Source organism: Schistocerca piceifrons, chromosome 5, assembly GCF_021461385.2.
Source record: "Schistocerca piceifrons isolate TAMUIC-IGC-003096 chromosome 5, iqSchPice1.1, whole genome shotgun sequence".
NCBI classification, from domain to species: domain Eukaryota; kingdom Metazoa; phylum Arthropoda; class Insecta; order Orthoptera; family Acrididae; genus Schistocerca; species Schistocerca piceifrons.
In genome coordinates this window covers 195910162-195935926 of record NC_060142.1, presented here as the reverse complement: position 1 = coordinate 195935926, position 25765 = coordinate 195910162, and the positions used below count along the sequence as shown (strand labels likewise).

Here is a 25765-nt window from a genome sequence, read left to right as displayed (position 1 = left end):
AATTTTATCTTATTGCTCCTGTTAATTTAATTTGTTATGAATGCTGTTGAGTTGTTTACCACATGCACATCTTTTGTTGTACTTTGGATGGACGTTTGCTCCCGCTTTCCCACCCCTCTCCCACACACAGATTGTTTGTACGATGTACAGTCTTAAAATTTATCTGGTTTATGCGCTTTACATTAATTTTACATTTTAACTTGGTTGCAGCTACCATTGTGCTGTCAGGATTGAAATTTACTCCATCTTTGGACGTGACTCCTCATGTACGGCTTCTTTTGTACTGTGCGTCAGTATTGTGTCCAAGAAGACGACGATAGTTACCTGTAGCCTAAAGAAAGCCCTGTAAGCCGAAAATCGGTTAACAAAACAAATTACTCTTGTAGAACCTCCACAATCTAGCTGTTTTCGTTTATAATTAAAACCTCGCAGTTCTTGGCCAGATCGGAACTTAGATCCTGCTGCTCCACAATATTACCTCAGTGTCTTTAGCAATGCACATTTGTGAGGTATGCGTATTATTTTGGTCACTCTGTGGTATATTAGGTTTGTTTTGTACATACAGACATGTATAGCTCACAGAGAGCAAAACCATGTACCTGAGTATTCTTAGACTGTTGCTACAATATGTCTGTGTTGCTGCACCGCCTCATCCTGAGAGCGTTAGCACAGTTACAAGCATTCTAAGATGAACAATGCTGAATAGCAGGCTTGTTTCTTCTTAAGTGTGATATGAGATTGATGGAATTGGAATGTGAATATTTTTGGTGTAATTGTGTGGAGAGAAGCTAAGGAGATGGTATGTTTCTCCGGAATGTTCCCAGGTTGAGGTAAGCACGTTAGCGTATGGAATTTTTTGTGTTGTTGAGATTATAGTAACGAAGCTCAGATGGTAGAAAAGTTATATAGATTGGTCTGATAGTGATACGAGATTTCCATTGCTTAAAATTATTCCCTAAAGGAGTTTTATTTAAATACTATTGTGAATATTCAGTTGATTTTTCAAGTAGATGTACAGTTTTATTTGGATTTTGTCGGAAGTTATTTCTTATCAGCCTAAATTCCACCTTTTCTTCAGTTTATTATGTACGTACAAACATTGAGCTTTGTGGTATGGAATTTTGAGTCGTAGTTCTTAATGTTTCTTTGCTGTATTCCCTGTGCTGTTCTCGAGAAATCTGAAAAAATGTATCGGGAAACCTGAAAAAATGTTTTTCAAGACACGACATAAATGAAATTACAGTTTAGGGCTAGGTATGTATTTGTAAGTTCAGTTGCACATTCATTTCAGATGTAAGGTTATACTGACGTTACCGTATTTTTTTGTAGAAAGAGTTAGTTTTAATATATAAACAGTGTTGAGCAAATCATATTATTTGTATAATTCAGCACAGTCTGAGTTTTGCGCAGTACATGAGTTTAAGATAGGAATTGGTTTGTTTAGTAATCATTTTTGAGAAGTTTTGGTAGACAGTTTTAGGAACATTCATCAGGATAGAGAGAAGCAGACAAGCGGGCAAGTTACACGTCGGCCGACACTACTTACTAATCGATGACCGAATTACATGAAAACATATCTACAGTATCTCCAAAGCAGAAGGAATCAAATTGACGCTGCCACGTGCAGTAAAATACTTCTCACAGAGGTATCTGCTCAACTTTGGCGTTATGTTCTCGAAGAACGGTCGGTACTGAAGCTATCTTGCGTAAGTAGTTGGGAACAACTCAAGCAGAGGATAGGCGCGAGGCTGTCATACCCTTTCATTGTTCCGGAGGCCCGCTGAGAGTGGACATTGTAATCAATCACGCAGCGCGCAGAAACTCGGCGTTCGGGCGGGCACTTGGCTAACTCCCCGGCAGCCGACTCTTCGGAGAAATGGATAGCTGGATGGCTCCAGCGCACTACACGGCTACCGGCATCGTGCAGCAATGGAGTCGCCCTCGCTTTATCAAACACTTAAGGCCCGACGATGTACTAAAATGCTGAAACATTCATTACTTTTAAGTTATTTTCGTTGAACCGTTCACCGCACAAACAGTTTCCGGGTCCAAGTATACGAGGCTGAATATCAAGTTATGTGTAAAAAATGTCCTCATAAGATGTAATGGGATTTTCTAAATTTCATTTATCCCACAAAAAAATTTTATAGTCTATTCCTAGTTGCATTCGTGTCACACATTTTTACTCTCTTCTAAAAAAAATTAAGGGATGTAAATACACATAATGGAGATTTTAGTCATAAATAATATATTACGCTTCAATATTTAGAACAGTCCGCCAACGCTGCTGTACCTTTTCCATTCCGCGACTGTAGAGATAACGTGTTTTTGAGGCAAAGCACTCATAGAGCCATGTTCCGAGCGAATTTTCATCCGGAAAGAAAGTTCCTTGATTTTTGTTTGATAGACAGTGGGAAAGTCAGGTGAATAAGATGGGTGCGGAATGAAATCGCAACCCAATTCTTGTATAGTGTCATTTTTTAGTCTAGCAGAATGCGGATCGGAATTATCGTGGAGTGGCATCACGCCACCCTGTCCTCCTGGTCGTTGTCCTTGGACTGCTTCTGCAAGAAGCCTCAGTTATTGATAATAATGTCAGCAGCGATTGTTACACCTCGTGGAAGCAATTCATAGAACGCCACACTGACGCTGATGCACCAGACGCGTAACATTATGTTTTGTGGATTCGCGCAGGTCTTTGAGGGGTGAGTTGCTGCTTTGTCTGGTCTCTACCAATCATTTCTTTTTCCTGTGATAGCGTAAAGACACCATTTCTCATCACCAGTAACTACACAGAATATGAACGATCAGGTTTGTTCACGAGCCAATTGATGACGATCAGGCAAAGATGGCCACCCACTGATTTTGGCAATTTTGGGTTAGAGCGTTACTCAAACTCACGAATTTTCAACCTTCCCCGTTGCTTGCAAGTGCCGCACGATGGTGGAATGATCATTATAGATTGTTACTTTTAAAGTATCTTAATCAAACCCCGAAGATCTTCCTAAATATGGAGAGTGACTATTGTCGAAACGATCTTCCTTAAAACGAGAAAAGCATTTTTCTGTGCTCTCTGTCCAGTGACGTCATTCCCGTACACGGCGCGAAAGTTTACTTCTGCCTCCGCTCCTGTCACCCCTCAAACAAATGCATATGTCGGAATAGTCCAGATCTCTCCACTTTACACTTCATTTTCTAGAGTCCACAGATCCACTTATTATTTCAAATGACAAAATGAGAAAATGTGAACTGAAATGGCATCTGTGAACTACAAATAAAAAAATGACCAACGATAAATACGCTCACAGAAATCTGAGTACCAACATGTAAAACAATAACGGTATGAGCTTATGCACCAACCTAATACATCCTAACCTCACCACACCAAACGAATCGTCTTACGCGTAAAAAGATTTAAGTAAATTGGAATCAAATTTTTTTGGATGTTAGGCTGCGACAAAATATGTCACTAATAGAACTGCAGTTTAGTCACCATAAGACAACTGCTGCAAAGAAGGTCCAAACGTCGGTGTTTTAATATTTCATAACTGTATGGCAAGTTCTTAAAAATGAGATTATTCAAATGGACACTGATTGTGAGTTTGAAATCCTTCGCACTTATTCCAGGAAATATTTAGCAGAATATTTGTGAGAAATTCGGAGTAGGTAATAAAATCCATGGAGAAGAAGTAAAATCTTTGAGGTTCGCCGATGACACTATAATTCTGTCAGAGACAGCAAAGGACTTGGAAGAGCAGTTGAACGGAATGGATAGTGTCTTGAAAGGAGGATATAAGATGAACATCAACAAAAGCAAATCGAGGATAATGGAATGTAGTCGAATTAAGTCCGGTGATGCTGAGGGAATTAGATTAGGAAATGAGACACTTAAAGTAGTAAAGGAGTTTTGCTATTTGGGGAGCAAAATAACTGATGATGGTCGAAGTAGAGAGGATATAAAATGTAGACTGACAATTGCAAGGAAAGCATTTCTGAAGAAGAGAAATTTGTTAACATCGAGTATAGATTTAAGTGTCAGGAAGTCGTTTCTGAAAGTATTTGTATGGAGTGTAGCCATGTATGGAAGTGAAATATGGACGATAAATATTTTGGACAAGAACAGAATAGAATCTTTCGAAATGTGGTGCTACAGATGAATGCTGAAGATTAAATGGGTAGATCACATAACTAATGAGGAAGTGTTGAATAGGACTGGGGAGAACAGAAGTTTGTGGCACTACTTGACTAGAAGAAGGGATCGGTTGGTAGGACATGTTCTGAGGCATCAAGGGATCACCAGTTTAGTATTGGAGGGCAGTACGGAGGGTAAAACTCGTAGGGGGAGACCAAGAGACGAATACACTAAGCAGATTCAGAACGATGTAGGTTGCAGTAGGTACTGGGAGATGAAGAAGCTTGCACAGGATAGAGTAGCATGGAGAGCTGCATCAAACCAGTCTCAGGACTGAAGACCACAACAACAACATTTGTGAGAGTGATTGACTGTGGTTAATATGTAGTCGTACAATGTATTGCTGGAGGAGTGGTAACAATTATAGGACTCAGAAGTATGGACAATTCTGAGGCAATTAGTTTAAATATAGATACGTCTAACCTTCCGTGGACGTATGATTGCAGCTCTGTGAACTAGATACAACAAAAAACCTCAAAAAACAATGAAAATCACATTTTTGTGTCCACTTAGAAACTACTCGATCTCTTTTGGTATGAGTCTGAGGCAGCTAAATGGTTCCCATTGAAAGGTAGGGCCGAATTCTTTCATTATCCTCCTACCAATCCGGGCTTCTGCTCTATTTCCAACAGTCTTGATGTCGACACGTTTTCTCACAGTTGCTGTTGCCGCTAATATGCTACACGGAAGTTTCTAAAGAGTACAGAAATGAATTTCTACCTATATGAATAGAAACACACGGAAATAATCATTATGTTAAATGTTGGACGAAGCAGTCGTCGTTTCTGCCATTCCTAACGAAATTATAAGCTTTTGAAATGCTCCTTTGGGTAGTGTCACTTACAGGAAGAAGAACTATAGCTAATATTCTAATATTTTCCACAGTTTGCTGAATATTTGAGTTTCAGTGGTTAGTCACCAAACTGAATATCTTACGGGTCGCACAGATCACGAACTTAATATTTTAAAGGTGATCGATAGTGAAGAAGTCGAAAAATTAGTAACATTTTGTTTTGTTTTCAAGCAATTAGATTAAAAGGAAACATAATTAAAGATCTAGCGAAAGAGATGAAATGATATAAAGTTCTATTTTTTCCAACCAAATAAAAAAAAGCAGGCTGTTGTAGCATCACAGATTAAATCATTTATGTATAATGTGTAATTGCTGTTAAGAAGCTCAGACGTACAATTAATCAATGACTGAGGAGAAATTTTGTTCGTATTAGGGAACTAGATGATTTTTGCTGGATATGTTAATCCATTCTGGAACTAACCAAGCAGGGTCTAATCAACACTAAAGAATGTGTTAAAATACTGAAGCAAGTCAATAAATTTTGAAATGGTTTGCAAGGAGATAAAAATCTGGTTCTCGGTACAATTTTTTTTTTTTTTTTTTTCAATATGATGAAATGCAAATGTTTAAGAGGAGTACGTATGGCGGAATTGGTCAAAAAGTGACATTTTCGGATTATTTTCTCTTATTAATATTTGATCTCTCTTGATTAATTTGATGCATTATTTGTCGAAAAATTCCAATTGGAAGTGTAGTTTTCATCATTTCAAAGTTAGTAGTGCGTGTGAAATTATCCGGACGTTCTGCACTGACTTGCCTATCTATCTCTATCTCTTGAACTATTCAATCTAGAAGGCTGTGATTTTCAGCTATTTATTCCCTGAAATCGTGTTAATGTTTTTGTTAAGAGGTTGCCCTGTGTAAACAGATATGGCGGTATATCACATGAAGTTTGTTTATTTACTTTGTGGTTGTCATGTTTCATAAGTTTCGAACTGAAGACATAGTGGTTTTGTGTTTTATTATACACTCTTATACCTCTTTTCAACATGACGAAAAGGAAGGGATGTTTTAAGAAGTGACGTTTCCACGGAAATCAGCATATCACAAAATGTGAATCCAGTGTTGGTCCTGAAATAGATTTTTCACAGACCCGTGATAAGGACACGCCTATTACTGCTTCGAAGAGGAAACTTGGAGACCATGAGGATTTATTTATTGGCTAAGATCAAAATAGTTTAGGTTATGTTCTTTTAAATTAGAGTGTGTTAGGACAAGTTTTGCAAGACGCTGTGTCAGTGGGAAAATTAGCATCTCTGAGGACTCATCTCCAATGACTGGACTGGCTAACAAACTTGATATTCAGTACGAAGTTCGCAGGCTCTCGACATCATTTTGGACTTCTGAAAAGTGCAAGAATGACTTGTTTGAGAGCAATTTTAGATTCCTGTATGGAGTGAGGTGCAATGGGAAAGGATTGACTGCAGCTGAAGTATTATGTGCAACGCTGAACTTGCCAAACCCACCAACCAGATCAAGTACGTACACAGAAGTAACTGGTGAATGGGTCAAATCTGTTGCTGTAGCTTCTATGAAAGCTGCTGCTAAAGGAGCAGTAGAATTAAGTAACACAACAGACTTATCTGTGGCAGTTGATGGCACATGGAAGAAGAGAGGTCACACATCAAAAAATGCAGTTGCAACTGTCACTAGTGTTGACTCAGGTAAAGTTTTAGACACTGAAGTGCTAACTAAATACTGTTATCAGTGTAAATCAGTTGATGAAACAAGTGAAAGCCATAAAACAAATTGTGCCAAGAATTATGAGGGAACTAGTGGGGGTATGGAGGCTACTGCAGTTGTTTCTATGTTCAGACGTTCACAACAGGAGAGAAGTGTGTGTTACACTGAGTACTTGGTGATTCAAAAGCTTACAAATCAGTAGTGTAAAGCCAACCTTATGGTAATAAGCAGATAGTTAAGATTGAATGTGTGGGCCACGTTCAAAAACGGATGGAAACACATCCACGAAAATTGAAGCAGACAAAAGGAAAAGAGAATTTGTCAGATGGAAAGACTCTAAATGGTAAAGGAAGACTTACAGACAAAAACATTGATGAACTCCAGTATTATAATGGAATGGCAATAAGAAACAATACACATGACCTACAAGGGATGAAACGAGCAGTGTGGGCTACATTCTTCCACAAATCTTCCACTGATGATACACCTGTACCTGGTCTTTGTCCACCTGGTGCTGATTCATGGTGCAAGTACCGCAAAGCTCAGGCACCGGGTAGCGAGGAGCAATTTAGGCAAAAAAATAGCATACCATCTGTAGTGATGGAAGCTATTAAAGCAATATATAGAAAATTGGCTCATCCTGACCTTCTTTCCAAATGTCTCCATGGTCGAACACAAAACCCGAATGAGTCTTTCAATAATGTAATTTGGACCCGCATACCAAAAAATGTCTTTTTAGGAAGGAAAACTCTATGCTTGGGAGTTTGTGATGCTGTGATAACGTTTAATGATGGTATAAAGGGAAGAATTGGGGTACTAGAGGAACTTGGTATCACTCCACGTGCCAACACACTGCAAGCCTTTCAGCGAATGGATCGACTTAGGATCATGAAAGCCCAGCGTGGGGCAGAGGAAATGACTAAAGAAGCAAGAGGCAGGAAAAGAAGGAAGCTTCTAGGTTTTCAGGATAGTCAAGAACAGGATCCAGATAGTGCTGAATATGTGCCTGGCTGTTTCTAGAAGCTGGCATGCCTACATGTGTAAGTTAATATCAAACAAAATGTTTGAACTTGATTTGCCGGAAATAAGATTTTTAAAATTATTTGACCCATCATCTCAGGAACTATTACAGATAAATATCTCTAAATTTGCACTATGTTACCACTTAGTATACTGGACCTTCCAAAACATCTCTACCTCTAACGGTCTTTTACTTACGGAAGAAAAAATGGACTTTTGAAAGAAAATATTGAACAACATTTTTAAAAAATCACAAGAAGCTAATTATTTCTCTGTACATTTTGATTCTGGTTCTGTAATCAGAAAAGGAATGATACTATACATCGCAAAAATTTCAGATCTCTATCTGTCACAGGTTCTCAGATAATAGGTCATCAATATTGCAAATTTAACACTGCGGGTATAGGACGTACGCACTCCCCTTAAGGGAAACAGCTTATTAATGAGCTTTGTAGGTGTAAATTCTGATGTTATACATACTTCTCAAACAGAGTACTGGAAAAGTTAATAAAACTACGAAGGATATTGAGCAAAACTGTCAGTCCCATTCCCAGCCAAGGCATTTGTAAGGTGACACACGCCTATCAAGAAACAATTACACCACATTGCCGTTGCTGGTCTACTATCTCTGTCCTTCTTGCTTCGTCCGTCATGGGTTATTTTGCTTCCAGTATATGAGAATCCCTTACCATCGTCTACCAGCAATGTTCATGTTAAGTTTCTTGCTGTTCTCGTTTCTGCTCCTTGTCTTTACTTGGCTCGCAGCCCATATTCTGTGCTCATTAGACTGTCCATTGCATTCAACAAGTATCGTAATTCTTCTTCATATTCGCTGAGAGTCGCAACGTTATGAGTGAAAGTAGTCATTGATATTCTTTTACCCTGAATTTAATCTTTTATTTTTGTCGTGGCTTCTTCGATGTACAGACTGAACAGTAGGGGCAAAAGACAACGACAGTGTCTGACTCCCTTTTTAATCCGAGCATTTAGATCTTGGGCTTCCAATCTTATTGTTCGATCTTGGTGCTTGCACATGTTGGATCTTACTCGTCTTTTCCTACTTTTCTCAGAATCACGAACATCTTCCACTGTTTTATACTGTCGAATGTTTTTACAGGTTGACAGATCCTACGAACGTGGCTTGATTTCTCTTGAGTCTTGCTTCCATTATCACACCCAACATCAGGACTGCCTCTCCGGTGTCCTTACCTTTCCTAAAGCCAAACTGAGAGTCATCCGACATATCCTAAATATCACTTGTTCCGATAACCCAAAATAGTGCTGGGATTCAAACATTTCAGAAGCAATGGAGAGGTGAAAACCACGGGGCACGAGTGGCCGCACTCTCAAATTAACATGTTTTATCACGCATTACCTGTGGGCTTCTGCAATGGTGAAATGTGTATACCGTATATTGTGGTGACTACATCGGAAAATGATAATCTTTTGTATTAATTGAGCTGAAAAATACTAAATAATTAGGTTTATCTTTTGAATCACTCCCGTAATAGGGTGTGTATTTCATTCCGACAGGTGTGGCTAAATGCCTGACGATGTAGCCATAAAAGACTTCGAAAAGGATTCCAAATAAAGTCAAAAAGGAACACACCTGAGTGCTACAGAAGTACATTGCCGATATAAATCTTGCGAAAGCAAGCGGAGCACTGTGGAGTGTGTCGGTCGCTCTGGACTGTCGCTCGCAGAGTTACGGCGCGGTCTCTCAGCCTCGCAGCCAGCGCCGCGCCTGGCGGGCTGGCAGCACGCATGACGCCTCCGGCGACAGGCGTGGACGGTCGCGGAGCAGGGCAAAGCCCACTCGCGCGGAAAAAAGCCGGCAGTCTGCGGCGACGAAAGGCGCGCTCTGGAGAAACTTTTATCTCGTAATTTCCGCGTAAGAACTTTCCCCCTTTTGTTCGCCCCGCCTGTCTATGTCGCTGTCCTTCCGTTCTTCCTTTTCAGCCACGGACGACTTTTTTTTCCCCTCGTTCATTCCCCTCCACTAGCACGTCACCTCCTCAGCCTCATCCACCGTGGTCTCAGCGATGCGGCAGCCTTTTTTGCTAGCGCAATCTCGTTTTGACACAGGTGACTGGCTCGGCAAGGAGAAAGCTTCAACTGAAGCTAACTTTTACGTGAGCCTGAATTTTACAGCACCCACACATCCACATTTAAAAATACCAACTCAGATCTCCCAACCACCCACACACCGTTATCAGCCAGTCACCCCATTGTCCTCACACACTCCCTCGCCCTCCCCATCGCCAACCTCACACACCATACATCGTGTGACCTAAGAGTCATAAGGGTCATTTTTTCTAATGCTACGACAGACATTTGCAATTGGCTTTTGAATTGTGTGGCTCGAGCCATCCTAAATAAATACTGCTCACCATAGCTTTCGTGAGATGTCTAGCGTTGATGGAAAGCGTCTACTTGTTTCTCGTTGATAAGAAAATGTAAAACAGAATTTTAAATACCAATTCGAAAGAGCGCCACAAATTAGCCTAGTACAATATTCATTTTGTCGATATGTGGAGGGTGGGCCGTAAGTCTGTTCTCAAAACTGCGTTTGTGTGATAACACTAAACAAATGAAAAACATGTATTTTTCGTCAACACAGAAATACATGTAGACTTGAATGAGCACACAAGAGACGTTCAAACTGATTTCCGTGCTGCTCCAAGTTGACATTGTACCTTCTCAGCGCTGATTTAGAAATTTTGCTGTTGGACTGCTTGTCTTCAAATTCTGTTTGGATTCATTCCTTCGGATTCTCACCATGCTGACGGAATATACCTCACTTTTTAGTAAGCTCCAGACAGAAAAATATGTGGGGAACATGGAGGCCATTCAATAGTACCTCGTCTACCAATCCTTTCATCAAAGCTTTGATTTACAAATTCACAATAATTCCTTAACGCGAGGGTGTTCCATCTTGTTCCCACAACAACGTTTAGTTAACATGCTGCAGATGTACCAAAAGTGTACATTTTCCGATTCTAAAAATACTTCTTGTAGTTAATTTTCAGAACTGACACCACGGTTAAAAACCCAGGCCGGATAACCCCTTCCCTGAAAATTCCTGCACGCACTCAAGAAGGAACTCTCCTTTCTTATCGACAACGGAGATTTAAGGAAGGTCGTAGACACAGGTGTGTCTGTTCGCCCTACCGCTCCCTTGAAAGTCGTTTACTTTGCTCAAAAAATGCTCTTTGCAAAACGTGGTATCGGGTTCTTATCGGGCTGTGTACAGCTCACAAAATTCCATGCGCCTTCGTTTAGTACTTGATGGAAAGAAGGCTTATATGACTTCAGTTCCAGATTTTTCTGAATACAGGATACACTTAGTCTTCGTCTTCCTTAGTCCTTGCACACTTTTCTTCCAGAGTTAGTTGGTGGTTCCACAAAACATTGGGCGTCAGCGTTAAGAGTCTCTTCCGTAGTACCACACTGTGGTCAACTTGAACAGGGAAGGTCCATCATGGACCCAGTCTCTCGAAATCTTAAATTTAATTTGCGAATACGGTGTCGAGTTGGACGTTCGATGACTGAAAAATGTTCCACAACCAAATCGAAAGCATCACTGTATTTATGGCCACGCTTCCGCCTTGGCAAAACAAACTGCCGCTGTTTCTCAGATAAAAGTAAACAACATCACATCAAACAGCTAGTGCCAGCTGAGTTAATAGTACTACACATCACAACTGACTTACCACTACGCTAGCAAAAACGAAGACTAATGATTGCTATTGATAGGAGATTTATGGCCCACCCTTGTTAACATGCACAGTAAAACACAAAGAATGGCCCATATTCGAGCAGCGAGTGAGCAGAGCTGCTGTGTGTCGGTAGGAGGCAGTGCGGGCGAGGGAGGTGTGTTGCTGGTGGAGTACTGATTATCCTTCATGTTTTACTGTCGCTGTTAATACATATCGATAAAACGAATATAGCACTAGACTAATCTGTTAGACACTAGATAAATTTGGAGGAGCTCTTTCGAGTGGGCACTTAGAATTCCACTTTAAAATGTCATATTTTTTGTAACGGGAAACAAACCGACAGTGTCCAACGGGCGTCGCATTAAATACGTCATGAGCATTATTTGTTTGGGCTGACACCAGATACACAGAACTCGATGACTGCCGCTATCCAGTGATATCATCAAGACTGGAGGATTACAAAACGATTCGGAAATTTTCAACAGAGTGAGAGTGATACTTCGCTCAATTATTAACACAGAGCAAGGACTTGTGAATGGTGCAATGGTCACTATTAATGAAACTGTTTGGCTTTCATGCCATCGTAGTCAGAGGTGGGACACCAGCATTTCACTTATTCGTATCGATTCCACTAATACCTTCTTGGGCCAGCACAGACCATAAAATGCTAGAATCTATAATGAACTATGCTGCTGTCCAATCGGATTTTAACTATTTGCTAAATGACAGGCAATTTTCGCATTAAGTCGCGTCAGCTCATTGGATGTATTACGAAAAGGGAAGCTCGAAAGCTGAGACTTACTGCCCTGTTCTCGTGCAATACAGATGCAATGAAAGATATGCAGCAACTACAATCCATAGCACCATAAGTGATTAACACATTTGAAACTAATAACCAACAAGGACCTGAAATTTATTTGTTATCATATTGAAATAAACTATTATAAAAACATACAATATTAATTTTGCTTGCTTCTTTATTTCACTTTTTAGGAAAATAACAATCCCATTGATTTCATTAGTATGTATAGCACTATTCTATTTCAGATATGATTAGGTGAAAAGATATTGAAATAAACCAGAAACATCTCTCTCATAATTTCATGTTTAGAAACGATTAAGAAATTTCACAAACACAACACTAAAATGGAAGAAAATAATTATTTAAATAAAAATAATTTATTAATAAAACGCTTCTTTAAATAAAACTAAAAAGTATTAAACGATTTCTCCTAGTCACATGCGGAATCCCAACCCCCGTATAGACAGTACTGAAATTTAGTAACTGTGAATCACTTCTTTCATTATATATGTTACACGTATTTTTCATAGCAATTAAGTATAAAATTGCGACGTTTGTAGAACTACCTGTGTGGAGTTAGGAATTTACATGGAGCTAGGACATATGATTTTATACTTTTATGCTACAATTTAAAAGCGTATGACATTAATCATTCATTTTTATTTAAATAATTATTACTTCCGTTACGTTAGTTTTTGCACTTGGTATATGTCTGTTTTATTCTTCAATTAACAATTACTCCCAACAACCTCAATACTCTAAAATATATTTGTTTATCTTCATTCCAAAGCTCCTACCAGGGCGTAGACAATTTGTTTCTGGAGTGGCGGCAGATACATCATCGACAAGACTTAAGATAAAATGTTTTCATGTATGGTGCCGCGCTATAAAGTAAATAATCATCACTGGGTACTTCTGGGTAGATCCAATAACTATGGCCGAAACTCATAGTTATTTAAAATGTTGCAGGATACCACACCCAAGAAGCTTTCATATCAGTTGACTCCTGTCGTGGAAGCCTGTGCATTTGTATCGACAAAACTATTTCTATGGTTAATAGTTCATCATGGACTTCTATCCTCAGCCGGCCGGTGTGGCCGTGTGGTTCTAGACGCTTCAGTCTGGAACCGCGAGACCGCTACGGTAGCAGGTTCGAATCCTGCCTCGGGCATGGATGTGTGTGATGTCCTTAGGTTAGTTAGGTTTAAGTGGTTCTAAGTTCTAGGGGACTGATGACCTCAGATGTTAAGTCCCATAGTGCTCAGAGGCATTTGAACCATTTGAACTTCTATCCTCACTCATTCTTTCTGATGCCTACTCATTTCATTCGCTTTATAAATTAACAGAACGACGTTATTAGGTATTGCAACTCGGTCTCCGTCAGCGACGAAGCGTCGGTAATAATGAAAGGGAAAGACTGCCTTACAGTGGTACGTGGTTCCCGCACGCCAGGAGTTCTGCTGCTGCCGCCACCACATCCGCTCGTTCTCGCGCTAGCAGCCATCACCGCCTGCAGCGCTAATTGAAAACCCCTTCTTCTCTTCTCCCACTGCTCCTCACACCTCCCTCTCCCCCTCAAGGCAGCCGACACTACAGCTCGTGTCACTCCGAGGCACGTTGCAACAAGGGAGAGAAGCGGAGGTTCCTATCGCACGCACTGCCCAACGCTGCATTGCTTTTCGGCTGTACGCGCGTGGGACCTGGAACACCGGCGACGGCAAAAAAAGAAAGAAAAACGCTCCCCTCGCGGTCCTAATTAATTATGCAGCCGGATTTTTGCCCCGGTGGAGCTAGCTGTGCCACGGGCGGAACTTTCGACAGCGCCTCGCGGTAGAAAGTCGTCCCGTTCGCCGTTCGATGCTGTTGTGCAACAGCCAACGCGACGCTGTTACGGCAATTCTTTGTCGGTGCCTTAGTACTGGATAAAATTACCCTGCCATTTTTATCGTGTCGTATACATTCCCCTTTTATTGAATGCGTCATTCATACACCTGGTTTTCAAAGCGTCTTCCGACATGTAATTCGATAAACCTCAATAGCTTGTTGAATAATTCTTTTTATGTATTTACCTATTTTAATTCATGACGCAACTAGCAATGAATCAGTTTACAGCTCTAGCGTAAGTCCTTTACAAAATGTAACGGTCGATAGAGTGGAACAATAGTGGACATGTTATACAAAATCATGGCTATATTTTCCACAGATCTGGCACATGACTTCCTTACAATGACATGTTTGGTATATAGTTCAAATGTTCAGATGTGTGTGAAAATCTTATGGGACTTAACTGCTAAGGCCATCAGTCCCTAAGCTTACACACTACTTAACCTAAATTATCCTAAGGACAAACACACACACACCCATGCCTGAGAGAGGAATCGAACCTCCACCGGGACCAGCCGCACAGTCCATGACTGCAGCGCCTCAGACCGCTCGCTTAATCCCGCGCGACTTGGAATATAGTCTCAGAAAATTCTTCCTCATGTTACGGCTACGTTTGATACTACCAGATTTGCTGAATGATTTATTTTTTTTTTTACTCTGCAACGGATTGTGCGGTCATACGAAACTTCCTGGCAGATTAAAACTATGTGCCGAACCGGCACTTGAACCAAGGACCTTTCCCTTTCACAGGTAAGTGTTCAACCAAAATGATATGAAGGTAGCCATCGGTTTTGCTGCAAATAAAGGACGACATCAGCATAAAATCATTTATAGACCCTAGCTGTCCCACCTCCATAGCTGAGCGAAGTTTCCTCGTTTAACACACGATAGAGCCACTGTTCTCTCCCATAGTAGGAGGATTGATAGGGGGTCTTTCAGTTTCGAAGGGCCAGCTGAGGAGCAACGTAATTTAGAAGTAGCGAGTCAAAGGCATGAAAAGCTAACAATGGCAGGAAGAGCGGTATTCTGACCACACGCCCCTCCATACCGCTACTGACGCTAATTTATTAATTTTTTAAGTTTTTCCCGACGTCAGTCAGCTGACAGGTTTGGTGCGACGTGTCTCTAAATTTCTTTATTTATCCAGCCTCTTCATCTGCAATTTGGGCTGACACCCATCGTCCTACAGGCACCCATCGTTCTACAGTTTTCACCGTCTGTTACTCCGTCAAGTACCATGGGAGTTACCCCTTGATCCCATCTCACTAGTCCCACAATCCTGTATCTTCTTCTTATCAGTGTTTACGTACGTTGCTCACCACCTTTTATCTTATCACTCCACTGAATTTTTCGACAACCTTTTTATGTCCTCCTTGATTCAATACTCATGTGTTGTTTCGCAGGCTGCAGAACTCCTTCTTGTACGTGCACTTCATAGTCCCAAATATTGACACCCCTCATTAGTCACCTTTTTTCGGGTTTACTCTCAATTCACAATGTGTGCTCGTTCAGCAGCTCGTGCAGTTCTTCCTTACGTTCACTGAGGATAGCAGTGGCATCAGAGAATGTTAACATTGATAATCTTGTACACTCAATTTTAACACCATTTCAAAAACTTCCTTTTAATTCCGTCATTACTTTTCCGATGTTTAGGTTGAATTTGGGTACGAAACAGTGCATCCTTGTTTTATAACCTTTCCAATACGGGGAATCTGAGCTTCATTTGGTATTTCACCCGCTTGTTTTCTGTAGATATTGTGTACTATCCGTGTTTCCAAACACCTCACACTTGTTTGCGTGAGAATTGGTGGTGGTGGTTAGTGTTTAACGTCCCGTCGACAACGAGGTCTTTAGAGACGGAACGCAAGCTCGGGTTAGGGAGGGATTGGGAAGGAAATCGGCCGTGCCCTTTCAAAGGAACCATCCAGGCATTTGCCGGAAACGATTTAGGGAAATCATGGAAAACCTAAATCAGGATGGCTGGAGACGGGATTGAACCGTCGTCCTCCCAAATGCTTCGTGAGAATTCTGAACATCGTTAAAATTCATGGTGAAATCTTCAGGTAACATTTGTTTTGCACAGTTCGCTACTAGTTTCCGTCAATGACCATTATCAATATTAGCTGGCGTAAAGGGCAGGAAAGTTATACCATAATCTGAACAAAAGCTGTCCATGTGGGCTTGCTTCTTGACGAAAATTATCCCACACATTTATAACTGTGAGTAATTCTTTTACTTACTACGGTGGGCTTAAAGGAGCGAATTTCTTTTGTTCAAATTATGGTTTGACTTTCCTGCCGCTTATGACGGGTAAGCCTGATGATGGTCATTATCTGAACCTGGTAGCGAACACTGAAAAGTAAATGACAACTGAAGGTTTTACTATGAATTTTAACAATTATTTGGAGGCTGAATATCCCCACTTGCAAACATACATAAATTTCGAACATTTTGCATCATCCTTGGCATAAGGCAAAAGATATTATACGGTGTATCATTTAGCATTCCTATGGAAAGGTTTGGGTCCGGCGAACGCATGATGAACATTAGATGCCGACATGGGTCGTGCCAACAGTGATGTACGTAGGAGATGGTACTATGGTATGGGGGTGATTTTCGTGGTTAGGGCGTGATACTCTTATTTCTCTAAGAAAACGCTATGTTCAGAAGGATATGAACAAATTTTACAGCATTGTCTGCTGAGTACAGCAGAGGAACAGTGCGGGAGGGATGATGTTTTTATCAGCATGAATGTGCACCCTCTCATAAAGCAACATATGTGACGCAACGGTTTGTAGGCAATGAGGCCCAGCAATGTACTAGCCTGCTCAGAGTTCCGACCTCAATTCAATGGCATAAGCTAGGGGGAGTTAGAATGTCGAGCTGCCATTCCCCCTTAGACTTGCAAACATCTCATAAAGTATCACTAGGATAGTGTAGGCCATCATACAGACGAGGGGTGGTCACAAAACAAAATAATGTTGACTAATGGATGTCCGGATACTTTTGATCAAACCGTGAATGTAGATGTTGAATCTATTTCCCTCGCTACCCATTGCAGTTCACGCTCACTCTCCTTTAATTGCTTCATTTTTCGTCTTGGCTGCAAACTGCTAGGCAGAATATGGAACACATCAGTATTTGATTCGTGAGATCTGGGAGCGGCGACAGGAACGAAATAAGTGGGCGCGTCCGTGTGACGTACGACACGACAGCCAAAAACAGAAGCAGAGGCTCAGGAAATTAAATGTTATCACTGCGGCAGCCGGCGAGCGCGAAGGTAAAAACCGAGAAGCTGCTATTACAAGGAGATAAAATGCGGCCAGTGCGAGGGCCCGGTGAAATGTGGCGTTTCATTGGACGATTGCGGCCGCTCATTAATCAAGGCGCTATCTGCCCGCCCGCCAGCTGGCTGCGAAGCGCGCCGGCTCTGCCCCCGTGTAACTCAGGCGGCCGCTAATTGCAGAGTGTACATAGGTGTACGTTTCACCGTCGACCATCTAATAATAACAGCCTGACCGTAATGAGTGCCCTGCCGCCTTGCAGACGTCTGCCACGCCCCCACTATCTGGCCCTAATAACAGCCGGGCCGCTCCGCTGTCGTCGCGGAGTTGTGACTGCGCGCGGTGGTGAGTCTGCGTCTGCCCAGAGTGGGCAGTCATCCAGATAAACTCGAATCTACTACTGTATTTGTTTTTCCCCTCTCGCATGTTACTCTCTCATGAATATTACTGCCAAATTAAATATCAGCCGTAAGCCTTTAATAACGATGAATAACTAATACTAAAAACAAGAACTCCTCCCGAACCGGCCATGAAGGTCCAACGGTACCGACCGGTCGCCGAGTCATCCTCAGCCCACAGGCGTCACTGGATACGGATATGGAGGAGCATGCGGTCAGCACACCGCTCTCCCGGACGTATGTCAGTTTCTGAGTCAGGAGGCGCTACTTCTCAAACAAGTAGCTCCTCAGTTTGCCTCACAAGGGCTGAGTACACCATGCTTGCCAACAGCGTTCGGCAGACCGGATGGTCACCCAACCAAGTGCTAGCCCAGTACGACAGCGCTTAAATTCGGTGACCTGACGGGTACCGATGTTACCACTGTGGGAGTTTCTCTCAGGTTTCTCTCTTTCCTTGCATTTTATCCTTTTTTAATAGTATTCGTTTCTACTGATTTCACATGGAAGCTGATAACTTCGCCACTTAGCGCCCCTCGAACACACGCACACACACACACACACACACACACACACACACACACACACACACACACATATATCCTGCAATATCACAATTCAATTACGTCGTTACATCCGTTACATAATTATAGTTAGACTTTAATGAATACCTGTTAAGCAGAGGCTGTATTTATGTGCAGTGACATTTTATGTGCTGTGAAATTTATTACGCGATGCTACATTCAGTTCTTTAATGTGGACAGATTTTTATTTATTATCTGGGCATATGAAATTGTACTGCTATAGAACGTACAATGATCAGCCAGAACATTATTACCACCGGCCTCCAATGAATATAGACCCGTCCAGTCGATAGCAGCGTCAACTTGGCGAGGAATGGTTGCTAGTCAGACACACGGTGCATTTAGTATCAGTGAGCGTGCAGTCCGTGTGTAGAATGGGGACGGTGCGTGGTCTATCTGAGTTTGACCGAGGGCAGATTGTGATGGCCCGGAGGCTCGGCACGAGCGTTTCGGGAACTGCATCACTTGCCGGGTGCTCCAGGAGTGCTGTGGTGAGTGTCTTCAACACGTGGGGGAACTAAAAGGAAACCACGTCCAGACGTCGTGGTGTTGGCCGGCCACCCGTCATTAAGGGGAGCCGGAGGTGGTCAAATCCAAAAAATTACGATTTTTTTTGCTACCTAAAATTAATTGGAACATTCCTCTTTAATGTAAAGTTTGAATTATTGTTCTACTCGCCCTAGAATTGGAGTTATTACCATTTTCCCCCACGCCTGCAGAGGAAATGGGCGGCCGCTGAACGCATCTAACACCCTCTCGAGACTTCCTGGCGAACTGCTTGGGATTTTCACGGCCTGTTACGCATACACCGCCTTATGTTACGCATACAGCGAGTGTGCAAGGGTTGGCTACATTGTTTTGTGTGACAAATATTACCCGTATTTCCTTACTCCTATTTTCCTCAGAATTTCGAACATCTTGCTCCATTTAATATTGTCGTACACTTTTGTTCTGGTTACGGCGCCACGTTTTAGTAATCGTGTATATAAGAAGAGGAAGAACGTAGGGAAAAGAAAATTAACACTAATGCCAAGTTGCGATACTACAATGAATAAGAGCGCGGAACATCGTCTCTTTGCTGTTTACCGTTTCGAATTAGTTCAGTGTTGCGCCTGTTGTTGGTAGTATTATACTTCTTGTGTAAAGCGGGTAATATGCAGTATGTACAAGAATCAGGATGGAACAATAAAACCAATTTTTCATGACTTACCACAGCCAGAATTGTTACACAAATGTCTACACGGAAAGACGCAGAATCCTAATGAGAGCGTAAACAATTTGATTTGGAAAGTGATTCCTAAAAGGGTGTTTGTAAGCATAAAAACACTGCACTGTGGCATTTATGATGCAATAGCAACCTACAACCAAGGGAACAGTGTGAAGTGTGAAGTTCTGAAGGCATTAGGATATACAGCTGGGGTGAACACTGTACGAGCAATAAGAAATATTGACAGAGAAAGGATAAGAGGAGCAGAAAGAAGAGAAAGACATATGACGTATGATGGAACAACAGGCCAGAAAAGAAGACAGAAGAGGAAGCTTTTGGAGGATGAAGAAGATGACCCTGATAATCCATCCAATAGTGCAGGAATGTATTGAGAAACTTTGATAGCCATTTCCCGTAAATTAGAATTTTTTGAATATAAGGAACATTTTCTCAAAATCGACTCAAGCTAGAGAGATGAAATTTTTATGCAGCACTCCTAGTGGTCACACTTACATTGTAACACAGCCATTTGGTAATATGTTCAGTAGTTTCATTTCAGTTTAATTATAAAGCAATTATTAGTAAAAAATTTGGGTCATTAATAAAAAAAATAATTGGAAGGAAACTAGAAAAGATACTCCAAAATCCCTCTGTCATAACTGAAAAACTTAACCACTCTATACGTAAAAAAAATTCAAATTTTTCTATTTGGTAGTTTATTCATAAATGTTCCTCAAACTTTGTGATTTTAACATGGGCAGCATAGGCACCTCCGGCTCCCCTTAAAGGTGTCGGACGGCGCAGGCTGGGCAGACTGGTAAAACAGGACAGGCGGCGAACTGTGGCGGATCTAACATTATACTTTTACGCTGGGAAGAGTGCAAGTGCTTCTCAACACACAGTGGACCGAACACGCCTAACGATGGGCCTCCACCGCCGACGACCCATGTATGTGACAATGTTAACACCAAGTCATAGGCAACAACGACTCAAATGGGCACACACCCATCGGCACTTGATATAGGCGCAGTGGCAGGGCGTTCAAATGTTCAAATGTGTGTGAAATGTCCCTAACAGAGCGTTGCATGGTGTGATTAATCCCGATCATCATGAAGATGTGAGGAGACGATCCCGTCGTCTTCCAAGTGAACAGCTCCCTGACATCTTTGCTGTGGGACGGAGAAAGGCTGGTATCGGCTCCGTTATGCTCTAGGAAACATTCGCTTGGGCATCAATAGATCCAGTGAAGCTCGTGCAAGGCACCATGGCGGCCAAGGAGTATCGTACACTGGTTGCAGACCACGTTGATGATGATGATGATGATGATTAGTGTTTTAGGGCGCACAACAACGAGGTTATCAGCGCCCGCGCAGACCACGTACACCCCTTCATGATGATAGTGTCTCCCGACGGTAGTGGCACTTTTCAACAAGATAATGTGCCATGTCACGAGGTCAGGAGTGTGATGGAGTGATTAGACGAACACAGTGGCGAGTTCCAATTGAAGTGCTTGCCCCCTAATCCGCCATATCTGAACCCGATCTGGGATGTGATCGAACGTCGTGTCAGAGCTCATTGCTCCCCTCCCCGGGATTTACGGGAGTTACGTGACTTGTGCTTGCATTGTAGTGCCAACTCCCTCCAACTATCTTCCAAGGTCTCAGCGGTGCTGCTGTTTTCCGTGGCAAAGTTGGACATACCAGCTATTAAGTACGTGGTCATAATATCCTGGCTGATCAGTGGATATTGTTAAAGTACAACGAGTAGACCATGAAATTCCAATCAACGTCCTAAATCAACTGATATGGTGAGGTCTTTGATCATTCTGATTAGTATCTAGAACTATTAAATGTACCTTAAGCTTACAGACGAATATTGCATTGTATTTAGTGGAAGACGGACTCCGCCGACGACCAATCTGTAGCACTATGGTACTTAACATCTGAGGTCATCAGTCCCCTAGAACTAAGAACTACCTTAACCAACCTAAAGACATCAAACACATCCATGCCCGAGGCAGGATTCGAGCCTGCGACCGTAGTGGTCGCGCGGTTCCAGACTGAAGCGCCTAGAACCGCTCGGCTACACCAGCCGGCAGACTTATTTCAATGAAACTTAAAACACAGCAAGATGATCATTCAGAGACACATAAATAATTCCCCCTTTCACCACAACAGAAATGCAATTTAAGGTATTTTACGACACGTTTAAAAATATACACACAGGCCGCTCGATGGTTACGTTACTAGCGCCCTTGCTGTCATTAAAACAGCCGAAACTGAAAACGCTTAAAAATATAATGTCGTTCAAAATTCTAGTCACTCTCCACCACTTTGACTCAAAGTGCCCTATCATGAAGAACGTAATATTTTAAACGTCGTGTATGCTAAATGTGCTCTTGCAATCATAACTGAACTCTACAACAGGGGCTAAATGGATAATTCAGTTTGGTGTTCAATCACAAGGAAAGTGGGATGAACCAGCAACGCTAATAATCTGATAACTTCAGTTAGAGACATAGCAAAAAAACCAATAGAACAAGGGGTCGGAGACCGAGGATTGCGCAAGGACACCTTGTACAAACAAATCCACCTGCATCTACCGAAGGCCTAACGCCATGTTGAAAAGTGGGCTCAAAAAAGCAGCTCATCTTGCCTACTTAAAGGATGACATTTTGTGAGGATCATTTCCAGGTTGACATTCAAACATGGCTACCACCGACAACACTTTTATAATCTACACATCGTAACATCGGTGTATTGCGACTGTGGAAAGCTACAGAACATTAATCACATTAAATTTTAACGGTTTTGTGTGTGTGTGTGTGTGTGTGTGTGTGTGTGTGTGTGTGTGTGTGTGTGTGTGAGTGTGTGTTTGTGTGTTTCAAATTCGATTGTTAACTTAAAGGTCCCATGTGTATTTGTCTCTATTACTTCGTTTTACGTTGCACATTTACACCATTACTTACCAGGGTATCAACTTTGACAGGATTTTCACTCTCTGGGCACTAGAAATAATAGATATATTGATGTATCTTCCTATAGACATCACTGAACGGGTAAGGAGTGGTGGCTATGAAAATGTTCAACAAACTGCCTCTAGAATGGGTGGACGCTCCATTCGACTTATCTAAGCGCAGAATGAACGTTGTTTGTCGACTAATCCTTTTTACTCTGTTAATGAATTTTACGAATGTGAAAATGTGACCCCATTGTAGTGATTATTGGGAGAGTGTACCGCAATTTCTTTAACATTATCAATGCAAGATGCTTTGTTCTTATTGATTTAACCTAAATATTTTGTTTCAATGGAAATTTGTTGTAATTTATTGCAGTTTTAACTTTTATGAACTAATATTTTTTGCATGTATACTGTATATTTATACACATTTGACACTTGATGTTGTCTAATGCGTTAACAGTTGAACAAAGGAAAAAATTTGTTTGTTTATGTTATTTGTTTTGAACACTCATCTTTCGACACAAACAGCTTACGTTGACGTGTTTTCTCTCCGGAACAGGGACCCGCATGCCATCATACAGTGCCCTAACTAAAAGCAAGTGACCCGAAGGAAGCACGCCATGGCTGAGCAGCTAGTTTTGCCAACCGCAAGTTATTGTCTGTCATTTCCAGGCAGTCCTCTTCCCACCGATGCGTGGCTGTACCTGAACAGCGCAGACGTGGTATGTAACGGGAGAGTACCTCGAGTCAGTTGGTACAGAATACACGCTTTCTTGGCTTCACATTTATGTCTCTGAATTTCATTGTTCCCAGGTGAGGTACTGAGAGCTAAATCCCCAGCCATTGCAGGCGATATGATGAGTAGATTTAATGTCGATGCAGACGAGGAATATCTCAGCACCGACACCACAAATAACTCTGCATCAGACACATTTGATGAATGAATCTTGAGGACAAATTCAGTATCTGTGTAGAGAACAGGTGTGCATCAGTGACTAGAAATTGACGCTACCTTTCTCATATCTAAGATAATTTTAACAAAAATGATATTCTAGTCAAAAGTCGCGAACTCGCATAAATATTTCTTTGGCTGTAATGGTTTCGACTGGAGAGCCATTTCAAATAGCCCACGAGTCTAGCACTTACACTATGTACGTGTTTTGCCATTTCGCTGCGGTTTATTTTACCGCGTCGTGATTTCATGTGTTATTTTTTTTCTTCGCGGCTCGCTCACTTGCGGCGGCCAAAAAAGTTTGATCGGGCTACTTTGAGGTTGATGTACGGTGTCTACGAGGCGTCTGTGCCGTAAGACACGGTGCTCGTGATTCGTTTTTTGACTCACTTGTTGGCTGCGCGCTGTTCCATTTTGCTGGACTCCAGTGACCCACGAGCAAAGTGCCCCCACCCATTTCACATGTAATGAATGTGTCTGAAATTAATTCAGTTGCACAGGTCAGTCCGCTCGTAGAATGGGTACCGGAAGTCTGGGCCCATGGCTCGCAACCCCCCACCCCCTCCCTCCCGACTCCGACCTCCGACTAGTGCCGCGCCGGATAGAAGGGCTGCACTCTGCTGGGAGTCAGGCGGATAGCATTATCAATGGTGTGCGCTACAGACTTTACCTACAGATACTAACCACTTGCAATGATTCTGAAAACTGAAAGAATTGCTGAAACGGTGACAAAACCTCAGACAAAAATTATGAAATTAGCCAAAGTGGTTATCTGAGATTGTGTAAAATGACAGAGCAGCAAGAGAACAACAATGGAATGTGTGTTTTACCTTTATTGTAAGGCCCGTTCAGTCAAGAGAATGCATCATCTAAGAGAACCAAGTTTAATTTTTCCTGTGCTTTTTGAATTTCGTAAGAACAGATTACCCAGCCATTGCTGTAGTACGTAACGAGATAAACACCAGACGTTTGCTGTAGCACCTCAGTTGTTATTTCATAGTGAGGTAAGAAAGCTTTTGTTTTTGGACCAAAAGAATAATACGCTACTACTTATTTAACAGGTTTTACTAAACCAGGCACTCCAGTTTGAATTATAGCATTCGTCTTTAAGCCTACATACCATTTTCCTTTTCAACACGCGAGCAGCAACAGGTAAAAGAAGTTGCTCATAGCTCCATAGAAAATCGATGTCGCAAGAGAATGCATTTGGACGTGGTGGGTATACGGTTTTTATGATGACTGAATAGAGATTGACAAATGTCAAAGATAACAGAATGAAGACTTCATGGATAATGAAGGCATAGGGGCGATATTTCTATGACCACTGCTTAAGAAATTCTGGTGCCAACTCCTGCTCTCTCCACCAGTGCGGGTAAGAGTTAACTCTTTTCTGCTTTCTGTCTAACTTAAGAGTAAAGTGATATTTATTTTATAATCATAAATACATAGGAATTAATCACTAATATATGTTCAAGTAGATTACAAAAAATAATTAAGTAAATATCAGTGTTTTCCTTTAACTTTCCAGAAAATACTTTACCTAATAATTAATAGACGCGGAAGACAATTTGTTCTCATTATAAACTGCTTTTATATATTAACTATTTCTGATGTCTTTTTATCGGTTATTACACTTTATTTGAGAAGGTTTCTCTCAAGCAGCGTTAAAATTGTTCCCTGTTTCATGAAAAATATTTCAAGTTTCGTTCTTGAATGGGCTATGGTGCTTGCAAGCAGCGTTTAAGCCCTCATATATGGCGACACTTTTTTGTCTGTGATGGAACGTTTCTGTATAGTGTGCACCTTTAGCAGATATCGTGCAAAAGCTGTGTTATCATCAGTTAACGGTGTAGGGGTTTTCTTCAATTTTATGGCACTGTTTTACTAGTGCAACTAAAATTGCATTTATTTGATAGATAACAAGCCCAGAAGAAGAGATGACTGCAGCCCCTGTGACAGTGAATGATGTACGACATGACTGTTTTGCTCACTGGCCGAGTATGAGCCAGGGATTTTCGATTGTAAAATGTGATTTTTTTGTGCTTTGTACCAAAAAAGAATTTTTAAGACAGTTAACATGTAACAGGGAAAAACACAATCATTTTATCCAGGCACAGGATCAACGTTACAGTATTTTCGTAGCACCCATGCGCCTTTTTTGGGCAATAATATTTAGGTCAAAGTTCTGTTTTGAAAAAAAAATGCATGTAGAAGTTTCTAAATCTCGAT

General features: G+C 41.5%; 1 protein-coding gene across 1 annotated transcript in view; it reads right to left on the bottom strand.

Annotated features, from left to right (window-relative positions):
• LOC124798888 (irregular chiasm C-roughest protein) overlaps positions 1-23993 on the bottom strand; it is a 397241-nt gene extending 373248 nt beyond the window's left edge. The window contains exons 1-2 of the mRNA XM_047262420.1: positions 23927-23993; positions 23350-23550 (exon numbers count right to left, since the gene is read on the bottom strand). Coding sequence (XP_047118376.1) covers positions 23350-23550; positions 23927-23993 — 268 coding nt within the window. The remainder of the gene's footprint in view (positions 1-23349; positions 23551-23926) is intronic.
• Between the last annotated feature and the right edge of the window lie 1772 nt (positions 23994-25765).